The sequence below is a fragment of the Pelodiscus sinensis genome, chromosome 6 (genome assembly GCF_049634645.1).
Source record: "Pelodiscus sinensis isolate JC-2024 chromosome 6, ASM4963464v1, whole genome shotgun sequence".
Classification (NCBI taxonomy): domain Eukaryota; kingdom Metazoa; phylum Chordata; order Testudines; family Trionychidae; genus Pelodiscus; species Pelodiscus sinensis.
Genome location: NC_134716.1, coordinates 90901724 through 90924823, shown reverse-complemented (window position 1 = coordinate 90924823; position 23100 = coordinate 90901724). Strand labels below are relative to the sequence as shown.

The 23100-nt window shown below is 40.8% G+C and overlaps 1 protein-coding gene across 2 annotated transcripts in view; it reads left to right on the top strand.

The window, feature by feature from the left end:
- Positions 1-23100, top strand: part of CWC27 (CWC27 spliceosome associated cyclophilin) — a 226962-nt gene that overhangs the window by 126326 nt on the left and 77536 nt on the right. For both annotated transcript variants that reach the window (XM_075932399.1, XM_075932398.1), the window contains exon 11: positions 7989-8092. In XM_075932399.1, coding sequence (XP_075788514.1) covers positions 7989-8092 — 104 coding nt within the window. The remainder of the gene's footprint in view (positions 1-7988; positions 8093-23100) is intronic.

Sequence of the window (23100 nt, the reverse complement as noted above, 5' to 3'; positions counted from 1 at the left end):
GCTGGTCTGGCTCTAGCCAGCCTCCCTTAGCTGTTGGGCTACCACCAGGGCCGCGCCCCAAGAGGGTATTTTTCCTGCCGAAACTGCTGATGGTATGTCTCTGGGGTGACTCCTAATTGGTCCAATATGGCCTCCTTTACTTTAAAGTAATGTAGGGCGTGTCTCGGATCTAAGCTCCGATAGGCCAGCTGGGCTGGACCCGTGAGGTATGGAGCTAGAATCGTAGCCCAGTTTTGTTCTGGCCACCTGGCGGCGGTGGCCACCCTTTCAGAAGTGACTAGAAACGCCTCGGGATCGTCTGAGGGCCCCATCTTGGCCAGCCTCACTGGCAATTGGGCCAGGGCCCCCCCCTCCACCGCTTCCCTGCCTTGAATTAGGGGTTGCCCCCGTCCCAGGCTCCCCCATTGTCTCACCCATCGCTCCTGTTGCACCTGGTATTGTTCCGCCACGTCCTTCAGCAGCTGTCTTTGCTGGTCTTGCTGTTGGGCGGCTAGTTGTTGTAGGAGGGCCATCTGCTGCTGCTGTTGCTGCCGCTGATTCTCCATCAGCCACTTGAACACGTCGGCTGCCTCCATCGTCCCGTGTACTTGTGCCCCACGTGCTGCGAGCGTGTCGCCTTGCTCCTGCTTGCCCTCCACCAGTTTCTTTCTTTTCCTCTTTTCCAGGGTGTGTGTGTGTGTGTCCTGTTTTTATATATATATATATCCCTCCCCCTTACCCTACTGTCTGGGGGGGGGGCCTTAGGTCATGCCCACATTCTCCACCACATGTGGGGGTTCGGGGTCCCCCCTACAGTCTTTCAGAATCCGTTATAAGTCTTTGACCAATCCCCGCTATCTCACTCCCGTCGCCAAACACACGAAGCACCTGAGACACTGGCCTGTGGGGTTGTGTGGTCCGGGCCCCCATCCCGGGCTTAAATGGCCCGCGCCGATGTCCCGGACGCATGACGTCAGCCGCGGTGCACGTCATGTGTCCCGCGCCCCCCCCCACCCCGGGGCGCCAGCTGACGTCCTCAGTCAGCCCCGCCCCCCTCCACTGAGCTGTGCGGCCGCGGTGGTACAAAGCCCGTAGGCCGCTCGTTCCTCCCAGGCAACCCCCATGAGTGTGAGGGCAACCGTGGGCGCAGTGCAGGGCGGGTCCGCTTCCGAGGGGTGGAAGCGGCTTGCCCCGTCACAGATATTTAGCTGAAACATGTCTTCAAAATAATCAACATTAAGGGTAATTTTTTTAAAAAATAGGGGTTTTTTTAAATTGAGATTTAGCCTCCTAAATTACTTAGGCTCTTATGAAAATATTACTGTAAAGCTCTTTCTGCATTGATCTCATAGCAGTTCAATTTTACCAGCACTTTACACTGGGCTAATGATTGAAGGCTTCTGCTTTGTGAGGATCATAAAGGAAAAGTTAACATTTACTGCAGCAACAACACAAAAAATAGGTAAGAAAAGTTGGTTACATAAGAACATAAGGATGGGCATATGGGTCAGATCAAAGGTCTGCCGACAGTGGCCAATGCCAGGTGCCCCAGGGGAAGTGAACTGAACAGGTGATGATCAAGCGATCTCATCCCTGCCATCTATCTCCAACCTCTGACAAACAGAGGCTAGGGACACCACTCTTTACCCATCCTGGCTAATAGCCATTAATGAACTTAACCTCCATGAATTTTTCTAGCTCTCTTTTAAACCCTGTTATAGTCCTAGCCTTCACAACCTCCTCAGGCAGGGAGTTCCACAGGTTGACTATGTGCTGTGTGAAGAAGTCTTCTGTAAAAGCTGTTCAATCCTGTTATCAACTCCATTCCACAGAGCCTCAAACTTAGAGAAGCTATTGCAGTGCTGGATGAATTCTAAGTAATGTACGAAAATCAGGTGAGTAGAATACGACAAACAAGAAGGATTAAATATAAAATTAAAACAAATCTCTTGGCATAAGTCGATCATAAATGTTCGAGTTCATGACTGACTGATTAGTAAAATAAAAACCACTGTTGGATACGTGTGGGAGGGGTAGAGGAGAACGATTGAGACATAAGGAACCCTCAGTGAATTCTGTTGTTGGTAAGCATTAGTTTATTGCTGTGACACTTCAGCTCTGACTCTTGAAGAAGGCATATACCACTCTTTTAAAAGGAGTAATAACAGGATTACTTGTTGTGAGGCACTGTACGTTTCAATTCAGAATGTGCTAGTACTTCAGAGCATAAATATAAATCCTAGCTGTGCTGGGTGCATGATTTTTTTAAAGTAACCATCAACCAAGAAAACAAGATGGCCTATATCATTGAGGCAGTGCTACAGACACTGAATTAATTATCCCATTTCAGAGTTTTGTGGTCTATAGTAAGAGGTTATTAAAATAAAATAGTAACACTGCTACTTATTGTCTTTTAAAATTACGTTAAAACAGTCATTTGTTGTTGGGCCTGTATGATTTAGGGTAGTTTAATCAGGATGTTGGAATTTCAGCATAGAGGTGTTGATGAAATTGCACCCAAAATCCAGTCTCTTTCATCTAAAATGCCAATTTTACAGGCAGGTTTTGAAACATTCAAAAATGAGGCTGGCTTTCTTTCTACAGCCCTGTATCATCTACCATGTGACAAATTGTACTTATTTGTGTATTAATATTAAGGTGAATGCTATACAACTAGAATGAACAGAATTACACTAGAGTTATTCTGTATGCTTCTGATTTACCTGCTAATAATGATCCCTGCAATAATTGTAGGTGTTCTTGAATCCTTTATCTATTGCTCTGTTACAATTTTGACATCTGATAAATTCATGCCATTGAATATTCAAAATAAATATGTGATTAGAGAAAAAGTGAGTCTTGTCTGACACAACCAAGTAGGAGAAACAATGTTTGATGGTTGCCATGCTCATTAGCTATGTGCCCTACAAATGTTGCCATTTAAAACTGGGGAAAGTGCAATTTAATTTACAAAAAGGTGATGTAATACTAGAGCTTTAGTGTGAGTTTGGCAGGTAATATTAACAAAAAATGCACTACTATAGTGCTGACTTCTGTGTTCTGCTGTTAGTCATATCCTGGGCATGTGAAAAATTTAAAATTACGAAGTCATTTCTATCATATGCTTTTTCAAAATATGATGTTTTGTAAGAAAATGTATGAGAGAGAGAGAGAAACTGTATCTCAAAGTGTTTTTCTGACTGCCCACTAATCTACAGATAATAATCATGGTCTTATGATTACCAGTGAAAAAATAAAAGCAGAGCTGTGTGTGCACAAAGTGTGATTTTTTTTAACATTGCTTTCTCAACAATATCTACACAGGAAGTGCATAATGTCAGAGTTGTAGAACAGTATCAAACCAATTTTATAAATTTTATCAATGCCAGATGATGAGGCAGCATTCTAACCACTTCAAGGCAAAATTCAGAACCTCTCTCTATGCAGTCATAGTCTGTTTTTATAATCTGAATGAAAAGAATTCATTTACTAACTTTTTGTTTTCTTTTGATCTTAGTCTTATGGAAATTAAACTCTAGAAAGATTTTAAAAGATGAGATTGGAAACTGATTCAATATACTGTTATTTCTAGAGAATAAAACAGCATTGGATAAACACATGGATCAGAATACCAAAAAGATTCTTAAAGCTTGGTGAAATGGGAAATAAATAAGGATGGATTACAAAAAAACACTTTTTATGGAAAAAGTATTTTAAAAAACAAGCTGGGAAAGATAAAAACTAATATTCAGATATTGTACTCTGGGAAAGTATATTTTCACCTCTATAATATTAATAATTGGGAGTAATATCATTTGTTTAAAATAAAGATACCTTTTGCCAGTACCAAAAATATTCCTGTATTCACTACAATGTGATATTTGAAAATCTAAAGTAACAGTTGTTTAACTATTTTCAGATGGATATTGAGATTACTGTAATTATAGTGGTCAAAAAACACTTAGCACCCATCAAAATATACATAAATATATATATCCACTTACAAAAGTGGTGCCTAGAAATATAAATCACCAACAGTAAGTAGAAAGCTCTTTAAATCCGTTAATGATTGTTAGTAAGGTTAATGGTCATGAAATGTATTTTAAGAGGAATCCTTTGGAATATCTTTATTTGATTTGCAGAAGCAATGTGCCAAGGCCTGCCACATAGGCATAATGTTTTTTAACTCAGTATATACAAAATAAATAAAGTATCCCAAAGTGCTATAAATGTTATATGTTCTATATTAGGCTGTCTTACTGTCAGTAATCTATTCTGTTCTCTGAATGGAAATATAGCAACCATTCTGTACAAGGACATTACATTCATTTGTTTTTGGTTGCAAAATGAAGACTAGCCAAATGAAATGGGGGGGGGGGGGGAAGAGGTATAAATCAGCAAAATGCAAACTGCAAATTATCATAATTAAAATGTCATGAAGATACTGGAGCTAACATCTGAACTCTTATGAAAAGAAATGTAGACTCTTGACTCACCACAAATTAGGTCCGATTTCTTGTAGTTCCCAGATTTTTCTTTGAGGATACCAATCCAGGTTCTTTTGATAAAGGCTTATTAGTATTAAACAATCAATCTAAAGCAAATTAGATGTAAATAAAGAAGAAAATGGAGAGGACAAAATTTCACCAATGTCTGTTTAATAAATCATTGATCATATATTTACCTAATCCTAACCTATGATCTATGAAAATTAATTCCCATCCTACTGTGGGGGAAAAAATCTTTATATCTTTTTCTGGCACTTACTTTAATCTTTTGCATCATAAATAACATTCAGATAAAATTAGCATCTCCATGTTGTTAGTTTAAAAATGGGTTGTGTTTTGTTTTAATTCCTAGACTATAACTGGTTTGATACTTTATTCGGTTAATTCCTTATCTCATTCCTTTTGATCCACTGCATCAAGATTACTTTCTAGATTCTTCTTCAAAAACAGTAATGATGTAGCCTGAATATATTTTTAGAAATTAAAAGTTTATTCTCCATTCTCCAATCACTGCAGATTGGTAATGGGAGAGAATTTCCTTTATCTGTGGAAACTTTCTGTTGACAAAGATAGCTCTATTTGTCTTTGAGCCAGTTGCCTGCCTCCTGCTTTACCCCATTGAAGCTGAAGACGGAAGCAGGGCAGGAGCATTTATTTTGCATCAGGATGATTAAATGGAACAGAGCCACTGATTGTCCATTCGTGCAAGATCCAAAATAGACATTAATACTTGTGGTGTAAGTTAAACAAGCAAGAGAATCAGGGAGGACACAACCAACTCCCCATAACAGCCACTCTCCCATATGTCTAAATGCAGCTCAGATGCAGATGAAAATCAGGAATAATGTACTGTGGCCCTCTGAAGAGTTTTAAATCTTATATATAAATTGACATATATATTCTTACTGCAAATCCTCAATAAGAAACATATCACTGTGTTTTAATGTATCTTTGTGATTGCAGGGTATTTATCTTTTCTTCTCAAATCTGTGTGATGTACCTCAGGTAGTTTATTTTGGAGATAACTGAGATTGGTCTTTCCTTTCTTTGAGTCCGTCTTCTGGGTACAAAGTATATCCATCCTCACTGTGAATCTTCTCTTCATTTGTTGTTTCTAGCTGATGTAGTCAAAGTGAGGCTCCAAAAGCCATTTTCTCTGCTTTAAATTTCAAGATGTCATGGATTTAAGGACAAGAATCAGTTACTGTGGTTGAGGGGTGGGAAGAATCATACCCCTGAAAGAAAAGTATAAAAGACTTTCTGCATGAAAACTCAAGAGAATTCCTCTCCATTATGTAGTAAAAACCCATGTAGAAGAGTTTACATCCCCAACACAGCAGCTGCAGATAAGTTTGAAATGTTATCAGAAGTTTTAAAGAATATTAATTATTTTTTTAATTGAGTGGAGGATTCTATGCCCAATAAGTCTTGATAAATTCATAGACTCAATATATTTTCTTGACAATTTAGCAATTTGAGATGAAAGAATGACCTGTTTTAAGTAGGAAAGTAAGTTGTTTAGGCTCATCCTAGTCCCTGTTTTTCTACATCACAAAACTGCTTTTCACCTTTAGAACCTAATTAATATGTAGCTCCAGGCAGTAGTTAGACAAATTCTTACCAGATGGCTATATGGTGATCTACGTGAAATATTTTTAGAGGGGTAACTGAGTTAGTCTGTAATTAGAAAAACTTAAAAAGCAACCAATAGTCTAGCAGCACCTTAAAAACGAACAAAACATGTTATAGATGGTGGTATGAGCTTTCGTGGGTACAACCCACTTCTTCAGATGAATGAAGAAGTGGGTTGTACCCATGAAAGCTCATGATACCATCTACAACGTGTTTTCTTAGTCTTTAAGGTGCTGCTAGACTATTGGTTGTTTAAGTTTTTACATGAAATATGTTGGTCTCTGTCCATCTTCCAGATCACAAATACTACTATGAAAGATACTTTTTTACCTGACTTAGGGTTCCTTCCTTCGTCTGTCCATCCCAAATCTAAACTTTCCCTACAAGAGGTAAGTCAGTCTCCCTTATATTCAGAGTAAACATTTAAAACATAAGTGAGTCAGCAAGAATTAAGTTGCAGTTACCTGATGTGTTCCTGCACCTGTTAGCAAAGTGAAACAATCAGTGTCTTACAGCTGTGAAGGACTGAATAACCATAGAAATGAGACAGTCCTCTTAGCCTAAGAAATCCCTTTAGAGTAGGGCAAAGTTTGCACTATTCCTGACCCCGCTTTTCCTTTTCTTTGAATAAATGACTTTATATTCTACTTATTCTGCTACTTTTCACAAGCATCTCATTCACACACATGATTAAAAATAAATATCAGAAGAATGAATTAGAACATAATTCCAAGTCTTGACTCGAGAGGCCCAGGACTAGAATAACAAGGGTATTATAGATCAGAATTAAAGTGCACTGATCAAACCATGGGGGGAAGCTTGCACAGCACATTCTTGCATTATGTTCTGCTCTAGCCAGTACTTCTGTTCATTCTCTTTCATAAACACGAAAGCAGTTGCAACTTAAAAAGCAAAATGGAGAATGTATAAATTAGAATACCAAAAAGGCTTGAAATATTGATCGGTAATTATGGCTTTCCCATTTTTTTCCATCACTAACAAGACTTCATTTTGGAACTCAATAAATTATCTCTTCATACAACTTGACTTGTCTTGCAAGAATTGAACGCTTTTTGGGGGATAGCTTTGGACAGTCAATTCATTGATAGAATTGTATTAATAATTGAAGAGACAAAGAAACAACCCCCCTAGAAAAAGCAGTTGAAAGAAAACAAGTATCATTCTGGTCATAATACAGAAGTTCAGCAGAGAACATTTAAAACAGATGATAAACTAACAAAATAGACTCAGTGTTAATGTAACTTCTCTCTTACCACTTTTTGGTTTTCTCTGTTCTGTCTTTTACAGATGTTCATTTTTTAGTAAAGTTTATAAAGCACAAAATACATTTAAAAATACTTAATTTCGTATTAGTATGATTCATATAGATTCATCAACTCAATTTACTGTCCATATAGGAAATTATAAATTGGAAGAACTATCATTTCAGTAAATTGCATTTTACAAGACAATATTGTGTTTGTTTTAAGGTTCCTCTGCTTTTTATTTCCTTTAAGTGTGGTTCTTACAGTTAAGTATTATGGATGATACAATGTTAAATTAATGAATCAAAGCATAAATGCAGGACCCCGTTTTGGTTGTCCCCTACATTTGACATATTTCTAATGGGCTCTTAAAAAAGCCATTTATCATACTCTTTTGTTGTCTTTGCTAATGTAAAGAAGAGCGTTTTAAGGTTCCAATTTACTTTTGAGCCAAGTTCTTCATACCAGACTTAACAAGAGTGAAGCAATACATTCCCTTTGTTTACATCAGAGATTTACTGCCCATTAACTTTGACTCTGTTTCTCCTGAGTGGCTTTACATTCTTAGAAGATTAAACTCATGTAAATATTGTTCTCTTTGCAGTGAGGAACTGCGCAAAGAAGTGCGCCAGCTGAAACGTGAACTACTAGAAGCAAAGCAAAAGAAAGAAGAAAATTCTACAAAATCAAAAGAAAAGAAAGTGGAAGGTAGGCATGTAGTATAGACAATGGTAATTATAAATGTTTCAATTAACTTCCCATCTTCAAGGTTTATTTGGTTTCATGTGGATGAATTTAAACATAATTGCTGAATTGGCTACAAGGGAAAAAATCCTTGGAAATGTACAATAGGAGCAAAAAAGTATACAAGTGTATAAGTAAAATATAAAATGGCATTCTATACTCTGTTAAATAGGTTTATTTGTATGTCCATGCATATATATTTATTGGAGAGCTGAAGCAGCTGAAAAGCCTATTGTCGTTTCTCTGTTTTATTATATTCTTTAATAATATCCGTTAGAGCCTGTAATTCAGGCTCTAATAGTGGCAATTTTTTTCAAAAATATGTATTTTGTTGTGTCCTTAACATTTTTTATTTCTGTAACATGGTTGTGTAGACATGCAAAATTTAACTTGAAAAATGTTTGCCACAACATGAATCAAGTTCTGCTGCCATCTCTTTTCATTCTTATTCAAGTCAGTGCATATGTTCATTAGAGTAGGCTGTGCACATCTCATGCACTGATGCTGGAGAGTTTTCTCCAGCAATATCCATAGTGGCGGGCCATACCTCTACCCTAATATTCTTATGCTCTGAGCCAAATATATAAAAGATGGAGCCTTCCCACCCATTCTTCAGTTCCTTCTCACGGTCCATGGCTGGTGGTCAAAGCATGTCTGTTTGTTCCTTCAGTGAACAAGCCGTTTTTAGTTAATTTTTTGTTTAACAGTTATTTAGTGGTACTCATTCTCTGGTCTTTGAACTCTCTTTCTTTTCTTTTGCTTTACCTGTTGTCCTCTATAACCCAGTTTCAGGGTGGAAAGAGTTTAATAGCTAATTATTGAAGGTGTCATGTGTACCTAATTACTTGCTTCTCAGCCAGATGGTTGGTACTGGAAGGCATCAGATGATAACTAGATACCTGATCCTCATGAAAGGGGAAAGGGTTCAATCCGAAGAAGAGAACCAAAAGGGACTCCAGTGAAGGACCATGAGCCAGAATCTTCAAAAGACCAGAGTCCTCAGAGAGACTTGTTCTGAGGAGCCAGTACACAGCCCCAAAGCTGGAGGAAAACACTCCAGAGCAGCAGAAGGAGATAGAAAACAGAGACCAGACAAAGGTTTATTTGTTGAGAGACTTTAATTAATAGCTTGAGCTTTTGTTTCCCTAAAAGAGGTTGGACTTTAGATGTTTCTCAGTTGGATGGATGAATAGTGCACAGAGATGGACAACATGGAGTTGGCATTAAAGATGCCGATTGCAGAAATATCATGCCTTAATGAAAGGGAGGGCTGTAATAGGGAATGCACACCCTAACATCCATAGTTAGTAGGAGTAGCCTCTTGATTCTGTCTGGTACTTACGGAGCCTATGCCCATGTCCCCCGTCTTCAAATTCTGCTCCAAGAGTCACAAAACTGATGACCTTTTTCTCACAGCCTGAAGTGCTTAGATGAGGATCACATCATGGACGATAGAGTTTGATTTTCCAAGATAAGAACTAAGGAACCGAGAACACTCCGTGTACTTCATCGAGGCCCCTTTTTGGTCTGCATTGGTACAGCCTCAGCTGACTAAAGGTTCCTTCTGATCCAGGAGTCCTACCCCCAGCATTCTCTGGGGATATAGATGGGAAGAGATCCCCTTTGCCACAACATACTTCAAAGAGGCGCAAGTGCTTGGATCATCCTCAAAAGCCAAAACCAAAGAAGAGGATGAATTCCACATCAGAATGCTTGGTGTGGGACTCCTCAACCACAGTGGCTAGCCACTCAGGTAGCAAATGTAGAATACACCGTTCAGCCCACCCTTCCCTGGTGTTGCTGTCACATTTCAGGACAATTGCTCGTGTAACATCAAACAAGGGCCCCACTCTAGGCTTCTAGCTCACCAGCCATTCACTCTTTTGACTGAAGGCACCCACCTCTCTTTCTTCTGACTGAGTATTTATAGGCTACACAATCACTTGACTATATTTTGAAACCTGCAGCAAAACATGGGCTGCCTAAAGAGACCTTGTTTACTTTATCTTCGGAGATGGTACACAATGTCATTGCCAAAAGGTAAGTTACCTTTTCTAATCAAGTATGTTGTAGTCATAAGGTTAAAACACTGAAGAGAATACTCATTAGAAACAACACAAGAACTTCCAGTTAATAATTTTACCAGAGGTCACCCCAACTCCAACATGCATTCTAGCAGGTGAATAGTCCTTCCAAATCTCCCACCCAAAAGCTTTCACAAATTCAGGTTCACAAAACCCTTTGCTTGTTAATAAGGACCTTTTTCCCTCTGTAATGCATTCCTTTATACAGTTTGGGTCTTTGAAGAAACCGTGAATAGGTAACCAGCATTCCCTTGATCCAACTATCTACTAGGAAATTCACTTCACGTGTATTGTCCCCAGAAATCCTTTGATGTTCCTAATACTTCCCAGAAATGGCATTAATCTGGACTTTCTCTTAAAGAAATCCCATAAAAATCCCACAATAGTACCTAAACTATTGTATTTTTAATACTGTGAACTCCTAAAATTCTGAATTTAATAAAGTTTAACTTAATCGCACAAGGTTTGTCCAGGATATGATTGGGGGCTGGAGCACATGGCTTACGAGGAGAGCTTATTTAGTCTACAGAAGAGAAGAGTGAGGGGGGATTTGATAGCAGCCTCTAACAACCTGAAGGGGTTCCAAAAAGGATGGAAAGAGGCTGTTCTCAGTAGTGACAGACGACAGAATGAGGAGCAGTGGTCTCAAGTTTCAATGGAAGAGATCTAGGTTGGATATTAGTAAAAACTATTTTACTGCAGGTTGAACTTCCCAAATCTGGGACTCTCTGTTCCAGCAACATCCATGGTCTAGAAAGATTCTATGATATTACAGGACATTTTGTATCTGTCACAGCCATATCCTAGTGGCTTGACAAGATCAGAGCTATTGACTCCAAGACTATCAAGACTGACTAATTTCTTGGTACAGATGAGCCGTGGTATCCAACCAGTTCTGAAACAGTAGCAGCTACAGTGTCTACTGCTATAGCAAACTAGCAACATTCAACCAGCCAAATAGCCACATGTGGCTAGCATTTTTGGACACCCTGATGCTAGAGCTTGTCACCTTTGTTCACAGCAGAGCAAAGGTTCATTTCAATAGTGATTGCTTTAGTGGCATACACAATTGCAAAAGACATCCTGAGCCTCTCAGTACTAGCCTTGCTGATTATTCTAAGTGGCAGTGTCTTTCAGGCCTGTCACGTGGTGCACTCATTGACTCCCACATCTGGGTCTATTATGGTACTAGCAACTTCTGATACTAGTACAAACAATCTTAGTGCCAATTCCAAGCCTAACAGTTCTGCTCTGCTGTAGCGCATGTTATCGATAGCTTGAAAGCTCTGATGGGGCCGGAGTGCAAATTTTTGGTCTAGACATAATTGGCCTTTGGTACCACACCCATTCTATCATTGGTCCTGCTGGTTACTGTGGGAAATGTCTCCAGCATGTAGAGCCTTGTCTCCACTGTTCTACAGTTCCCAAAGAAGGAAGTTTCCCTAATACAGGCAGTCCCCGACTTACGTGGATCCGACTTACGTCAGATCCCTAGATACGAACGGGGTGAGACAACTCCCGCACATGCGCAGCAGCATTCCCGGGGCTCGCTCACCTGGGTCCTAGGATCCTCCTCGGACCGGCTCCGACTGGGGTCCCGCAGAGCTGCCGGGCAGAGGAAAAGTGCCTCCCCACGCCCGCTGTCCCCTCCCCTGAGCAACAGGCTGCCGAACAGACAAAAGCAGCCTCTCTGCCCCTCCTCCCCTCTATACATGCAGGGCTCCCAGAGTGCAGCAGCGTCCCCGGGGCTCGCTCACCTGGGTCCTAGAATCCACCTCCTCCTCCTCTTCGGCCGGCTCCAACTGGCCTCTGCTTGCAGCAGCTGGCCACAGGGACAGGGATCCCGCAGAGCTGCCGGGCAGAGGAAAAGTGCCTCCCCACGCCCGCTGCCCCCCCCCCCCCCCGCGGCCTCGCATCCTGCACGCCTCCCCCCTCCCAGCAACAGGCTGCCCCCTGCCCTGAGCAACAGGCTGCCGAACAGCAGACAAAAGCAGCCTCTCCGCCCCTCCTCCCCCTATACATGCTGGGCTCCCTGGGCAAACAAAGACTCCACCAAAACAAACAAAGTGCTGGCCTCATTGTGTTAGCAAAAAAAGGACCCTCCTCCTAGAACCCTGGGTGGTGTGTGGAAATAAAGCTATTAGCTCAAAGCATGGTGCAGAGCTGTTTGGTATTTGATGAGTTACTCCTTTAGTCCTGAGTTTGTCACAGGGACAGAAATAGATGTGAAATCTTCTGAACAGGGGAACAGACAGCAAAACAAACATTAGAGGGGAGTTAACCTTTCCCTATGCTATCCAAAACTAAAAAAAATGTTTGGCTAGAGTTTCCCCTACAATATGTACCAGTTCCGACTTACATACAAATTCAACTTAAGAACAAACCTACAGTCCCTATCTTGTACGTAACCCGGGGACTGCCTGTACTAAAAGACCCATACAAAATTAGTACCCAGCAACCAGTATACTACAGAAACAAATGCCAGATCAGAAACAAAAGGAGTGGCACTGCTAGCTGCCAGCTTCTGCCAGGCCTCCAGCATCAATAGCAAAAGTCCAGCCTTAGGCAGGTTCTAACTTGCCTTCTCTGATCACATTGTCTTCTTCACTTGGTAAGGCCCTGGTACAAATGTAATCTTCTCTGGCCCCAGATGACTTTAAGTTCTACCAGATGCTGCTGAAAAGGATGGATACATCTCAAGGAATACAGACAAAGTTTTTTGGAAGTTCCCCACAAATGCATGGACATTTTACACAGCTATGTTCAGGGAGAGTTGTTCTCCCTATAAATGGTGCAGTTATGCAGCCTATAAAACCTGTATGGCAGACTCCATCGTCAAAGTGCACAGAATGCCAATACCAAGTTCCTTTGCAAGGATACGAACAGTTTTATCATCACCCACACTCGGATCTCTGGAAGTGATACCAGTAAATGAAATACACTGCCAGGATAGAGCAAAAGCGACTGTGAAAGACAAAGATATTGGACCTTTTCAGCAGGAAGATTTATTAAACCGTTGGCAGAAAGATGTATTCAGTTGCGGGCTTACAGCTATGCATAGTGAATCATCAAGCCCTGTTGGGATGAGATGGACAGATTCCTTAGCAATTCGCCAGATGACTCCAACATTTACTTGTAGTTTCTTCTGGTGGAAGAAACTTAGCTGGTTCCAATTTCTGCACTGGAGGATTCCTTGGCTGAAGAAGATACAACTGTTTGTCATGGCAATGACAGTAACCATGCATTACTCATCATAGCTTCAGACCCTTGGGGATTCCAAGTACAACAGACTACTGAAGAGCTCCTCTTTGAGGGTTGGGTATTATTTTCCTTAAAGACTGTCAAAGCGATACATACTTTAAAGACTCAAAAGTAATATTGAAATCCCTAGATCTTTTTACACCAGCCCTGAAAAGAACAAAATTTTGCTCTCAATTTCTTCGGAGGCAGCATTATTGCATACCTAGACAAGCAGATCAGTAAAGGGCGAAGCACAAAAAGCAAAGGAGACGACCCCATCCATTGCCCTCCAGTGTTTCCACCACACAACCCCATGTCTGAGGCTGTTTGACTCCCCCATTAAGGATGGCAGAATGACCATCTGGCTTGCACCAAAAATCATCCCTCCTGTGAGAGCAGGTTGTCACATTTGCTAAGTACATAGCAGTCCATCACTTCAGACAAGCAAGTGCTAAGCAAGGTGGAATCAGGGATATACCTTGCAGTTCCTGTCTTCTCTCTCCCCTTCACATCCACCTTCTCTTTCCCTCATAAAAGGCCCATCTCATGAGTCTGTATTAAGTCTTGATAATACAAGGTACTTCTGACTTTGGTCCTCTTTTGAGGCCTTCCTTCTTTGTTTACTGGGTTTTTTTTGGTATGTCTACAAGTTTGTATGTTGCTACTAAGCAAGCAGTTTTAAGAGAATAACAGGAGGCAGTGACTCCACCAAAAAGATCTTAACCTCCATCCCCTTTCTGAGTAAGGATTCCTAAATTGCCTTTTGATTAGTACAGCCTGGGATCTTCTTGGTCATAACCTATTGTCCTTTGATTTAGGCCTTGTCTACACTAGAAGCTTACAGTGGCACACTTCTACCAATATAGCTGTGTTCCTGTAAGAACATTTGTGTAGCCACATGGTGACAATGAGAGAGAGCTCTGCAAACAACATAAGAAACTTAGCTCAATAAGTGGCAATATCAGTGGTCAGCAGACAGCATCTCCTGCCAACACAGAACTAGGCATGAAAGCAGCTTTGATGTAAAAATGTATGTTCCTTGGAGATAAAGGTGCATGTGTTTTCTTTTCATACACTTGAGTGACAAAAGTTTTGCCAATATAAGTGCTAATGTAGACATGGACTTAGAAAAGTTATTTCTACTGATTCACATACTTCATGCTTATGGTTTCTCAGGGCAGACATGCATGGGGCCTCATGCCCAAAGTAAGAAATCACAAGAACTGTCTCCCTGTCTGAGACACTGGGGAACTGTGTAAAAGGTTATTTCACACTATGAAAGCTCAAAGCCCAGGTGCTTCAAAAGCTAGTTTTTAAACCCATTTAACATAAACTTATTAAAATATTTTCAATTTAAAGTTTAATGTAATGTTAATACCACTGTAGGCTTGTTCTATGTTACTGTCTGGTGTTGCTGATTTACAAAAGTAATTTCAAGCAAGAGTGAGGCAAAATGATACGCATTGCACTATTCTGTGCAGTGTAGTTGTGGTTCTTGGACTTGGACAGATTGTCCATCAGGGAGAAGGAGCTGAGATCGCAGCGTAGTGGGGCAGCTGCCAACTATGGCCAGAAGGAGTAAAGCAGGCTGGAGAGAGCCTGTGCAAAGTCCCAGACTATGAGGAAAGGGCTCTTAGAAGGAGCTAATCAAGAGGCAGCTTACTGGAGCAGCTCTGGTTATAAGGAGCTGCTCAACGGAGGAGAGGGCAGTTGGGGAAGGTGCAGGACTGGTTCCCGTAGAAGAACTTTGGATGGAGCAGTGCTGGGCAGGCTTGGAGGAGCAGAGTAAGAGAGGCTCCAGTCTGATACCTGCCAGGCTGCAAACCTTGATACAAAAGCCAGGAGGGTTCAAGGGTCAAAGGAGAAGTGGCCCAGTGAACAGGAGGCAGTAAAAGGAGAATGAAGGAGGACAGGATAGAGCTGCTGCCAGAAGGTCCCTGGGTCAGGATCCAGAGTCGTGGGTGGGCCTTGCCTCCCCCTGCCCCACTCCTCCTTGCACCACACATTGCCACCAAGGACTGTGGCCAATACAGACTATAGCTTGATCCTGATGTGAGACAATAGACCCGTCTGCAGTTGCCCAAAGTGGAAGGTGTAGAGACTGAGGACTGCTGATATCCCCCAGAAGAGGGGCGAGAAACCAGAGTGTAGTGAGCACTGTCTGAAAGCAGCGTCCCAAAGGGGACACGTGTCCTGCTCTCAGGATTATGGAGTCCAGAGCAGAGCATAGAGAGAGCACAAAGCCAACAACAGGTGAGACACCAGCCAGAAGAGGTCTCCCTGTGGAGGCTACGTCTAGACTGCAGGGCGTTTTTTCAGAAAAAGATACACAAATTGCGAACCACAATTTGGTATCTTTTTCTGCTTTTCTGGCAGGGTGGGGAGGCTTTTCCAAAATTTGGCCTGTCTACACGGGGCCAAATTTCGGAAAAACCTCCTTCTTCGGAACATCCCTTATTCCTCTCACCAAGAGGCATACATGGATGCCGAAAGAATATGCCCACTTTTTTGGAAACTGTCCTGGAAAAGCTCTTCAGGCTAGATGTAGCCTGAGAAACAGAGCTGATTCCCATTGTGACCAGCAGGAGACACTAGGGCAGTGAGTCATGCTCCTTTACACCCAGAAACATGAGCAGATGTTGCACCCAAACCTTCAGTCACTACACCTCACTGCCTCAATGGCTAATCCTAAAGGAGGCACACTATTTGAAAGCAGTGCAGAAAGTCCTACTTTACAGTACGGAACTATCAACAAGACCTATTAATCTTAATAAGTAGAAGCAGTCACTATTTGGGTGGCTTCTCACAATGTGCCTCCTTGCAATCTGTAATTCAAAAGATATTGGGCTGTTTGTTACACTCAGAGTCCATTTTGGCAGTCAGCTCTAGCAATGTGCACAAAATTTGGTGTTATGAATTGTACTGTATTTTCTTACCATGATCATCATGTTCCTGAAAGGCCCAAAAAGATTGTCCTACTTCATAGTGGTATTTTAACTCAGCCCTTATGGGTCTCTCCCTTTTGAACCATTAGCCACCAGCTAGTTCTTGCCTCTGTCAACAAAGGTTTCCTTTCTAATATCCATCACCTCAGCAAGAAGAGTAGAGGAGCAGCAATGATCTGGTGTGGCTTGTTTGTACATGTTTTTTACAAGGGGAATTTTTAGCTTAGATTACATGCTACTTTTCTTTCCAAAGTAGTATCTGATTTTAACTCAACTAATCAATATATTTTCTGGTCTTTTTTCCAAAAACACATCCTCAAAAAGATGAGCAAAAGCTTCATAAGTTGGATATTTCCCAAGCACTAGCTTTTATTTGGAAGAAACCCAAGCCTTCTTGGGTCTTACATGGAACAATTGTAAGGGCATCCTGTTACAATACAATGACTGTCCAAGTGGATCAGTTGTTTTGTCATGTGTTACAAGATCAAGGGCATCATATTTCCAGAAAGTTGTGTGCCTCCAACCAGAACACTGTTATAGTTCAGAGCAACTGCTCCTGAAATTTCCCTTTGTGGTACAGCAAAGGCAGCCACTCAGGTTTCTGGCTTCCTAGCTACTGCCTTTTTAGATAGAAACCCATCTCCCTCTCGCTCCTAACTGGTGTACTTCCAGGCTTACTAGTTTCCTCCCTTCACTCTCCTAGACAAAAAACAGGCTCCCTAAAAAGGCTTCTCTTGCCTTCTCTTCTCTTGCCTTCTCTTAATAGCCAGCATAAGAACATAAGAATGGCCGTACTGGGTCAGACCAAAGGTCCATCTAGCCCAGTAGCCTAGCTGCCGACAGTGGCCAGCACCAGGTACCCCAGAGAGGGTGGACCGAAGACAATAATCAAGCGATTTGTCTTATGCCATCCCTCTCCAGCCTCTGACAAACAGAGGCCAGGGACAGCATTCCTACCCCCTGGCTAATAGCCTTTTATGGACCTAATCTCCATGAATTTATCTAGCTTCTGTTTAAACTCTGTTATAGTTCTAGCCTTCACAGCCTCCTCTGGCAAGGTGTTCCACAGGTTGACTATGCTCTGTGTGAAGAAGAACTTTAGCTTATTAGTTTTAAACCTGCTACCCATTAATTTCATTTGGTGTCTTTTAGTCCTTATATTATGGGAACTAATAAATAACTTTTCTTTATTCATCCTCTCCACACCACTCTTGATTTTATAGACCTCTATCATATCCCCCCTCAGTCTCCTCTTTTCCAAACTGAAAAGTCCCAATCGCTTTAGCCTCTCCTCATATGGGACTTGTTCCAAACCCCTGATCATTTTAGTTGCCCTTTTCTGAACCCTTCCCAAGGCCAAAATATCTTTTTTGAGCAGTTGTAAGTTACTACATAGCGCTTCCTGTGCAAGCATATCGAAAAGCATTTCAGAGAAAACATTCTATAAAGATTAAACTGTACATGTAGGCAATTAAAACTTTCCTGAGATCCTCCCATACGTCTCCAACATGGGGTCTGATAGCCAAATCCTAAAAACCTGTCTCTCCCCACCCCCACCCTACCCATGGGATGTTTTGTGGTCAGTGATTCTTCCAGTGCTTCCCTAAGGGCACATCTAGGCTATGTTTTTCTTTCGAAAGAAGATATGCAAATTCGGCACAAATTTGCATATCTTCCGATCACTTTTTCAAAAGAGTTTTTTTCAAAAAAGCAAGCAGTCTAGACACGGTTCTTTCAAAAAAGGAGGGTTTTTTTTTTTTTCAAAAAAGGATGGGCTCCACCTAAAACAGGGTGGAACCAGACTGATGGCACTAAACATTAAAACGGCCGTAGAGAAGTTTTTAAACTAAGAGATGGGGGAAAGCCGATTGGTGCAGAGATGCACGTAAATCGGATGGAGACTTCTCTTAGAGGAGAATCCATTGATAGAGATTCTCTAAGCTGTAGTCAGAAAGAGAGGAGAGGAGAGGACAAACCATGGGCCAGAGCAGACAAACAACTGCATATAATGGAATCCAATGCATCAGGGAAGGGCAGACAAATAAGCAATGGCAAATTTTTAAAGTGCTTCTACACAAATACTAGGAGTCTGACTAATAAGATGAGGGAACTAGAGTACATCGTATTAAATAAGGAGATTGACATAATAGGCATCACTGAAACCTGGTGGAATAAGGAAAATCTGTGGGACACAATCATACCGGGATATAAAATATATCGGAAGGATAGAGCAGGCCGGGTGGGTAGCGGAGTGGCACTGTATGTGAAAGATAATGTAGAATCAAATGAAATAAAAAAGATTAAATGAATCAACATGCTCAATATAATCGCTATGAATAGTAATTCCATGCTCCAATAATAAGAAATTAGCAGTAGGGATATATTACTGACCACCTGACTAGGACAGCGATACTGACATTGAAATGCTGAGGGAGATTAGAGAGGCTACCAAAATAAAGAACTCTATAATAATAGGGGACTTTAATTATCCCCATATTGACTAGATACATATCACCTCAGGAAGAGAAGCAGAGATAAAATTTCTCAATGGCTTAAATGACTGCTTCTTGGAGCGGAAAGTACAGGAACCCACAAGGGGAGAGGCAATTCTTGATTTAGTCCTGAGTGGAGTGCAGGATCAGGTCTAGGAGATAACTGTTACAGGACCGCTTGGGAATAGTGACCATAATATAATAATATGTAACATTTTTGTGGTGGGAAAAACACCTCAGCAGTCCAGCACTCTGGCATTTAATTTCAAAAAGGAGAATTACTCAAAAATGAGGAGGTTAGTTAAACGGAAATTAAAAGGCACAATGACTAGAGCCAAATCCCTGCAAGCTGCATGGAAACTTTTTAAAGACACCATAATAGAGACCCAACTTAAATGTATACCCCAAATTAAAAAACATAGCAAGAGACCTAAAAGAGAGTCACCGTGGCTTAACCACCATGTAAAAGAAGCAGTGAGGGACAAAAAGGCATCTTTTAAGAAGTGGAAGTCGAATCCTAGTGAGATAAATAGAAAGGAACATAAACACTGTCAAATCAAGTGTAAAAATGTAATAAAGGCAAAAAAAGATTTTGAGGAACAGCTAGCCAAAAACTCAAAAAAAAATAACAAAATGTTTAAGTACATTAGAAGCAGGAAGCCTGCTAAAAAACCTATTGGTCCCCTAGACGATCGAGATATTAAAGGAGCAATCAAGGACGATAAAGCCATTGCAGATAAACGAAATGATTTCTTTGCTTTAGTCTTCACGGCTGAGGACGTTAGGGAGATTCCCAAATCTGCACCGTCCTTTGTGGGTGATGAATCTGAGGAACTGTCCTGTATTGAAGTGTCATTAGAGGAGGTATTGGAATAAATAGAAAAACTTAATGTTAACAAACCTCCAGAACCAGATCGCATTCATCCAAGGGTTCTAAAAGAACTCAAATGGGAAATTGCTGAACTATTATCTGTGGTTTGTAACCTATCCTTTAAATCGGCTTCCGTACCCAATGACTAGAAGGTAGCCAAGGTGACACCAATATTTAAAAAGGGCTCTAGAGGCGATCCTGGCAATTACAGACCGGTAAGTCTAACGTCAGTACCGAGAATATTAGTCGAAACAATAGTAAAGAATAAAATTGGGAGGCATGTAGAAGAACATAATTTGTTGGACAAAAGTCAAGATGGTTTCTGTAAAGGGAAATCATGCCTTACTAATCTATTAGGGTATGTCTACACTACCCCGCTAGTTCGAACTAGCGGGGTAATGTATGCATACCGAACTTGCTAATGAAGCCCGGGATTTGAATTTCCCGGGCTTCATTAGCATAAAGCCGGCGCCGCCATTTTTAAAAGCCGGCTAGTGCGAACCCCGTGCCGCGCGGCTACACGCGGCACGGGCTAGATAGTTCGAACTAGCTAGCTATTCCGAACTATCTGTACGCCTCGTGGAATGAGGTGTACAGATAGTTCGGAATAGCTAGCTAGTTCGAACTATCTAGCCCGTGCCGCGTGTAGCCGCACGGCACGGGGTTCGCACTAGCCGGCTTTTAAAAATGGCGGCGCCGGCTTTATGCTAATGAAGCCCGGGAAATTCAAATCCCGGGCTTCATTAGCAAGTTCGGTATGCATACATTACCCCGCTAGTTCGAACTAGCGGGGTAGTGTAGACATACCCCTAGAGTTCTTTGAAGGGGTTAACAAACATGCAGACAAGGGGATCCAGTAGATATACTTAGATTTTTAGACAGCCTTTGACAAGGTCCCTCACCAAAGGCTCTTGTGTAAATTACATGGCCATGGGATAAGAGGGAAGGTCCTTTCTTGGATTGAGAACTGGTTAAATGACAGGAAACAAAGGGTAGGAGTAAATGGTAAATTTTCAGAATGGAGAGGGGTAACTAGTGGTGTCCCCCAAGGGTCAGTCCTGGGACCAGTCCTTTTCAACTTATTCATAAATGATCTGGAGAAAGGGGTAAGCAGTGAGGTGGTAAAGTTTGCAGATGATACCAAACTGTTTAGGATAGTCAAGACAGAAGCACACTGTAAGGGACTCCAAAAAGATTTCACTAAACTCAGTGATTGGGAAACAAAATGGCAAATGAAATTTAATGTGGATAACTGTAAAGTAATGCACATGGGGGAAAATAACCCAACTATATGTACAGTATGATGGGGGCTAATTTGGCTATGACAAATCAGGAAAGAGATCTTGGAATTATTGTGGATAGTTCTCTGAAAACTTCCACACAGTGTACAGCGGCGGTCAAAAAGGCAAATAGGATGCTAGGAATTATTAAGAAAGGGATAGAAAATAAGACACAGAATATCTTACTGCCCCTGTGTACTGTGTACAGATGTGGTCTCCTCACCTCAAAAAAGATATTTTGGCCTTGGAAAGAGTTCAGAAAAGGGCAACTAAAATGATTAGGGGTTTGAAACGGGTCCCATATGAAGAGAGGTTAAAGCAACTGGGACTTTTCAGTTTAGAAAAGACGAGACTGAGGGGGGATATGATAGAGGTATATAAAATCATGAGTGGTGTGGAGAGGGCAGATAAAGAAAAGTTTTTTATTAGTTCCCATAATAGAAGAACTAGAAGACACCCAATGAAATTAATGGGTAGCAGGTTTAAAACTAATAAAAGAAAGTTCTCCTTCACACAGCGTATAGTCAACCTGTGGAACTCCTTGCCAGAGGAGGCTGTGAAGGCTAGGACTATAACAGAGTTTAAAGAGAAGCTAGATAATTTCATGGAGTTTAGGTCCATAAAAGGCTATTAGCCAGGGGATAGAAATGGTGTCCCTGGCCTTTTTTTGTCAGAGGCTGGAGAAGGATGGCAGGAGACAGATAGCTTGATCATTGTCTTCGGTCCACCCTCTCTGGGGCACCTGGTGCTGGCCACTGTTGGCAGACAGGCTACTGGGCTAGATGGACCTTTGGTCTGACCCAGTACGGCCATTATTGTGTTATGTTCAAATTATAAATTATATAATTTTTTTAGATGCTGTATTCTTACTGAATTTGGCATATGGGCAATTGATGCAACATTGTCATAATTCAATAGAACCACATTTTTCTTTGTATACTTATGTGTAAATTAATACTAAATGACATGAGCTATAGAAATAAGATTTCAGTAAAAATGTAATATGAATCTTTTTTAATTTACATGAAAGGAATTTACATATTCAGCACTGGGAAGCATTGCAAGATTATGCAATTCCATGAGATTAGGAAACTAAACTAAGGGTAAATTAACTAGAAACAAGTAGAACTGAATAGAATCTCTGCATTGTCAAATCCAAAGTGCAAAAAACGAAACCAAAAAACTCAGCATGAAAACAAATTTAATTTTTCTTTCTAGAAGAAATAACAGGAAATTGTTTTAAAACAGTTTGAAGTTCCCAAACTTTTTCTGTAATAAACGTATTTTAAAGATTTAATATTGAAGTATTACATGCAAAATAGTACTTGCTATTTTTAAGTTTATGCATTATGTGAGCCTACAAAGTGATGAGCTAATCAGCAAGAGTGGAAAACAATCATTACTTTACAGAAAGGTATTCACAATCGGGGTAATTTCTCAAAGGCCTAAATGTATATTAGAAAAGATTCAAAGACTTGTTGAGAAGCACATCAGTTTGCAGGCATTTCTAGTTACTTCTATGGTTGAAATAATTGTAAAATATAACCCATTTCAGGGGTAGTCAAAAGCAAAACAAAGTTGATGTGAAACCTCAAATCCATATTTAAATTGAGTAGCTAGATAATATCATGTTTTCTTAAATTTTTATTTCTATTACTTTAGCACTACAGGAAAGAATCTAGTTTTGGCCAAAAGGGGAAGAGAGGGAGGATACTATAGGATAATTTCAAATCATACAATATCTTGTCTGTGCAGCAAAAACTGTAATTGTCCATTCTTACACTGAAAGAATTTCTATTGTATAATAAATTCCACGTAAAGGTTTATAGTTAATTAGTCAAAAATAAATTTTCTGGTTTGGCCTTTTCCAGTGATTTAATACATTTTCCCAGTCCTCTTAGCTAAATTACTTCTCTAATCCTTCTACGGGCTTCTTTTGGTTTTAAATACTTTATCAGAACCTTCAGCAAATAAAACAAAGCCATAAAGAGTGGCAAGATTAGACAAATTTTCTAATCTTCTTTTGAAAGATTAAGTATCAGATTGTCTCCGGTATATAA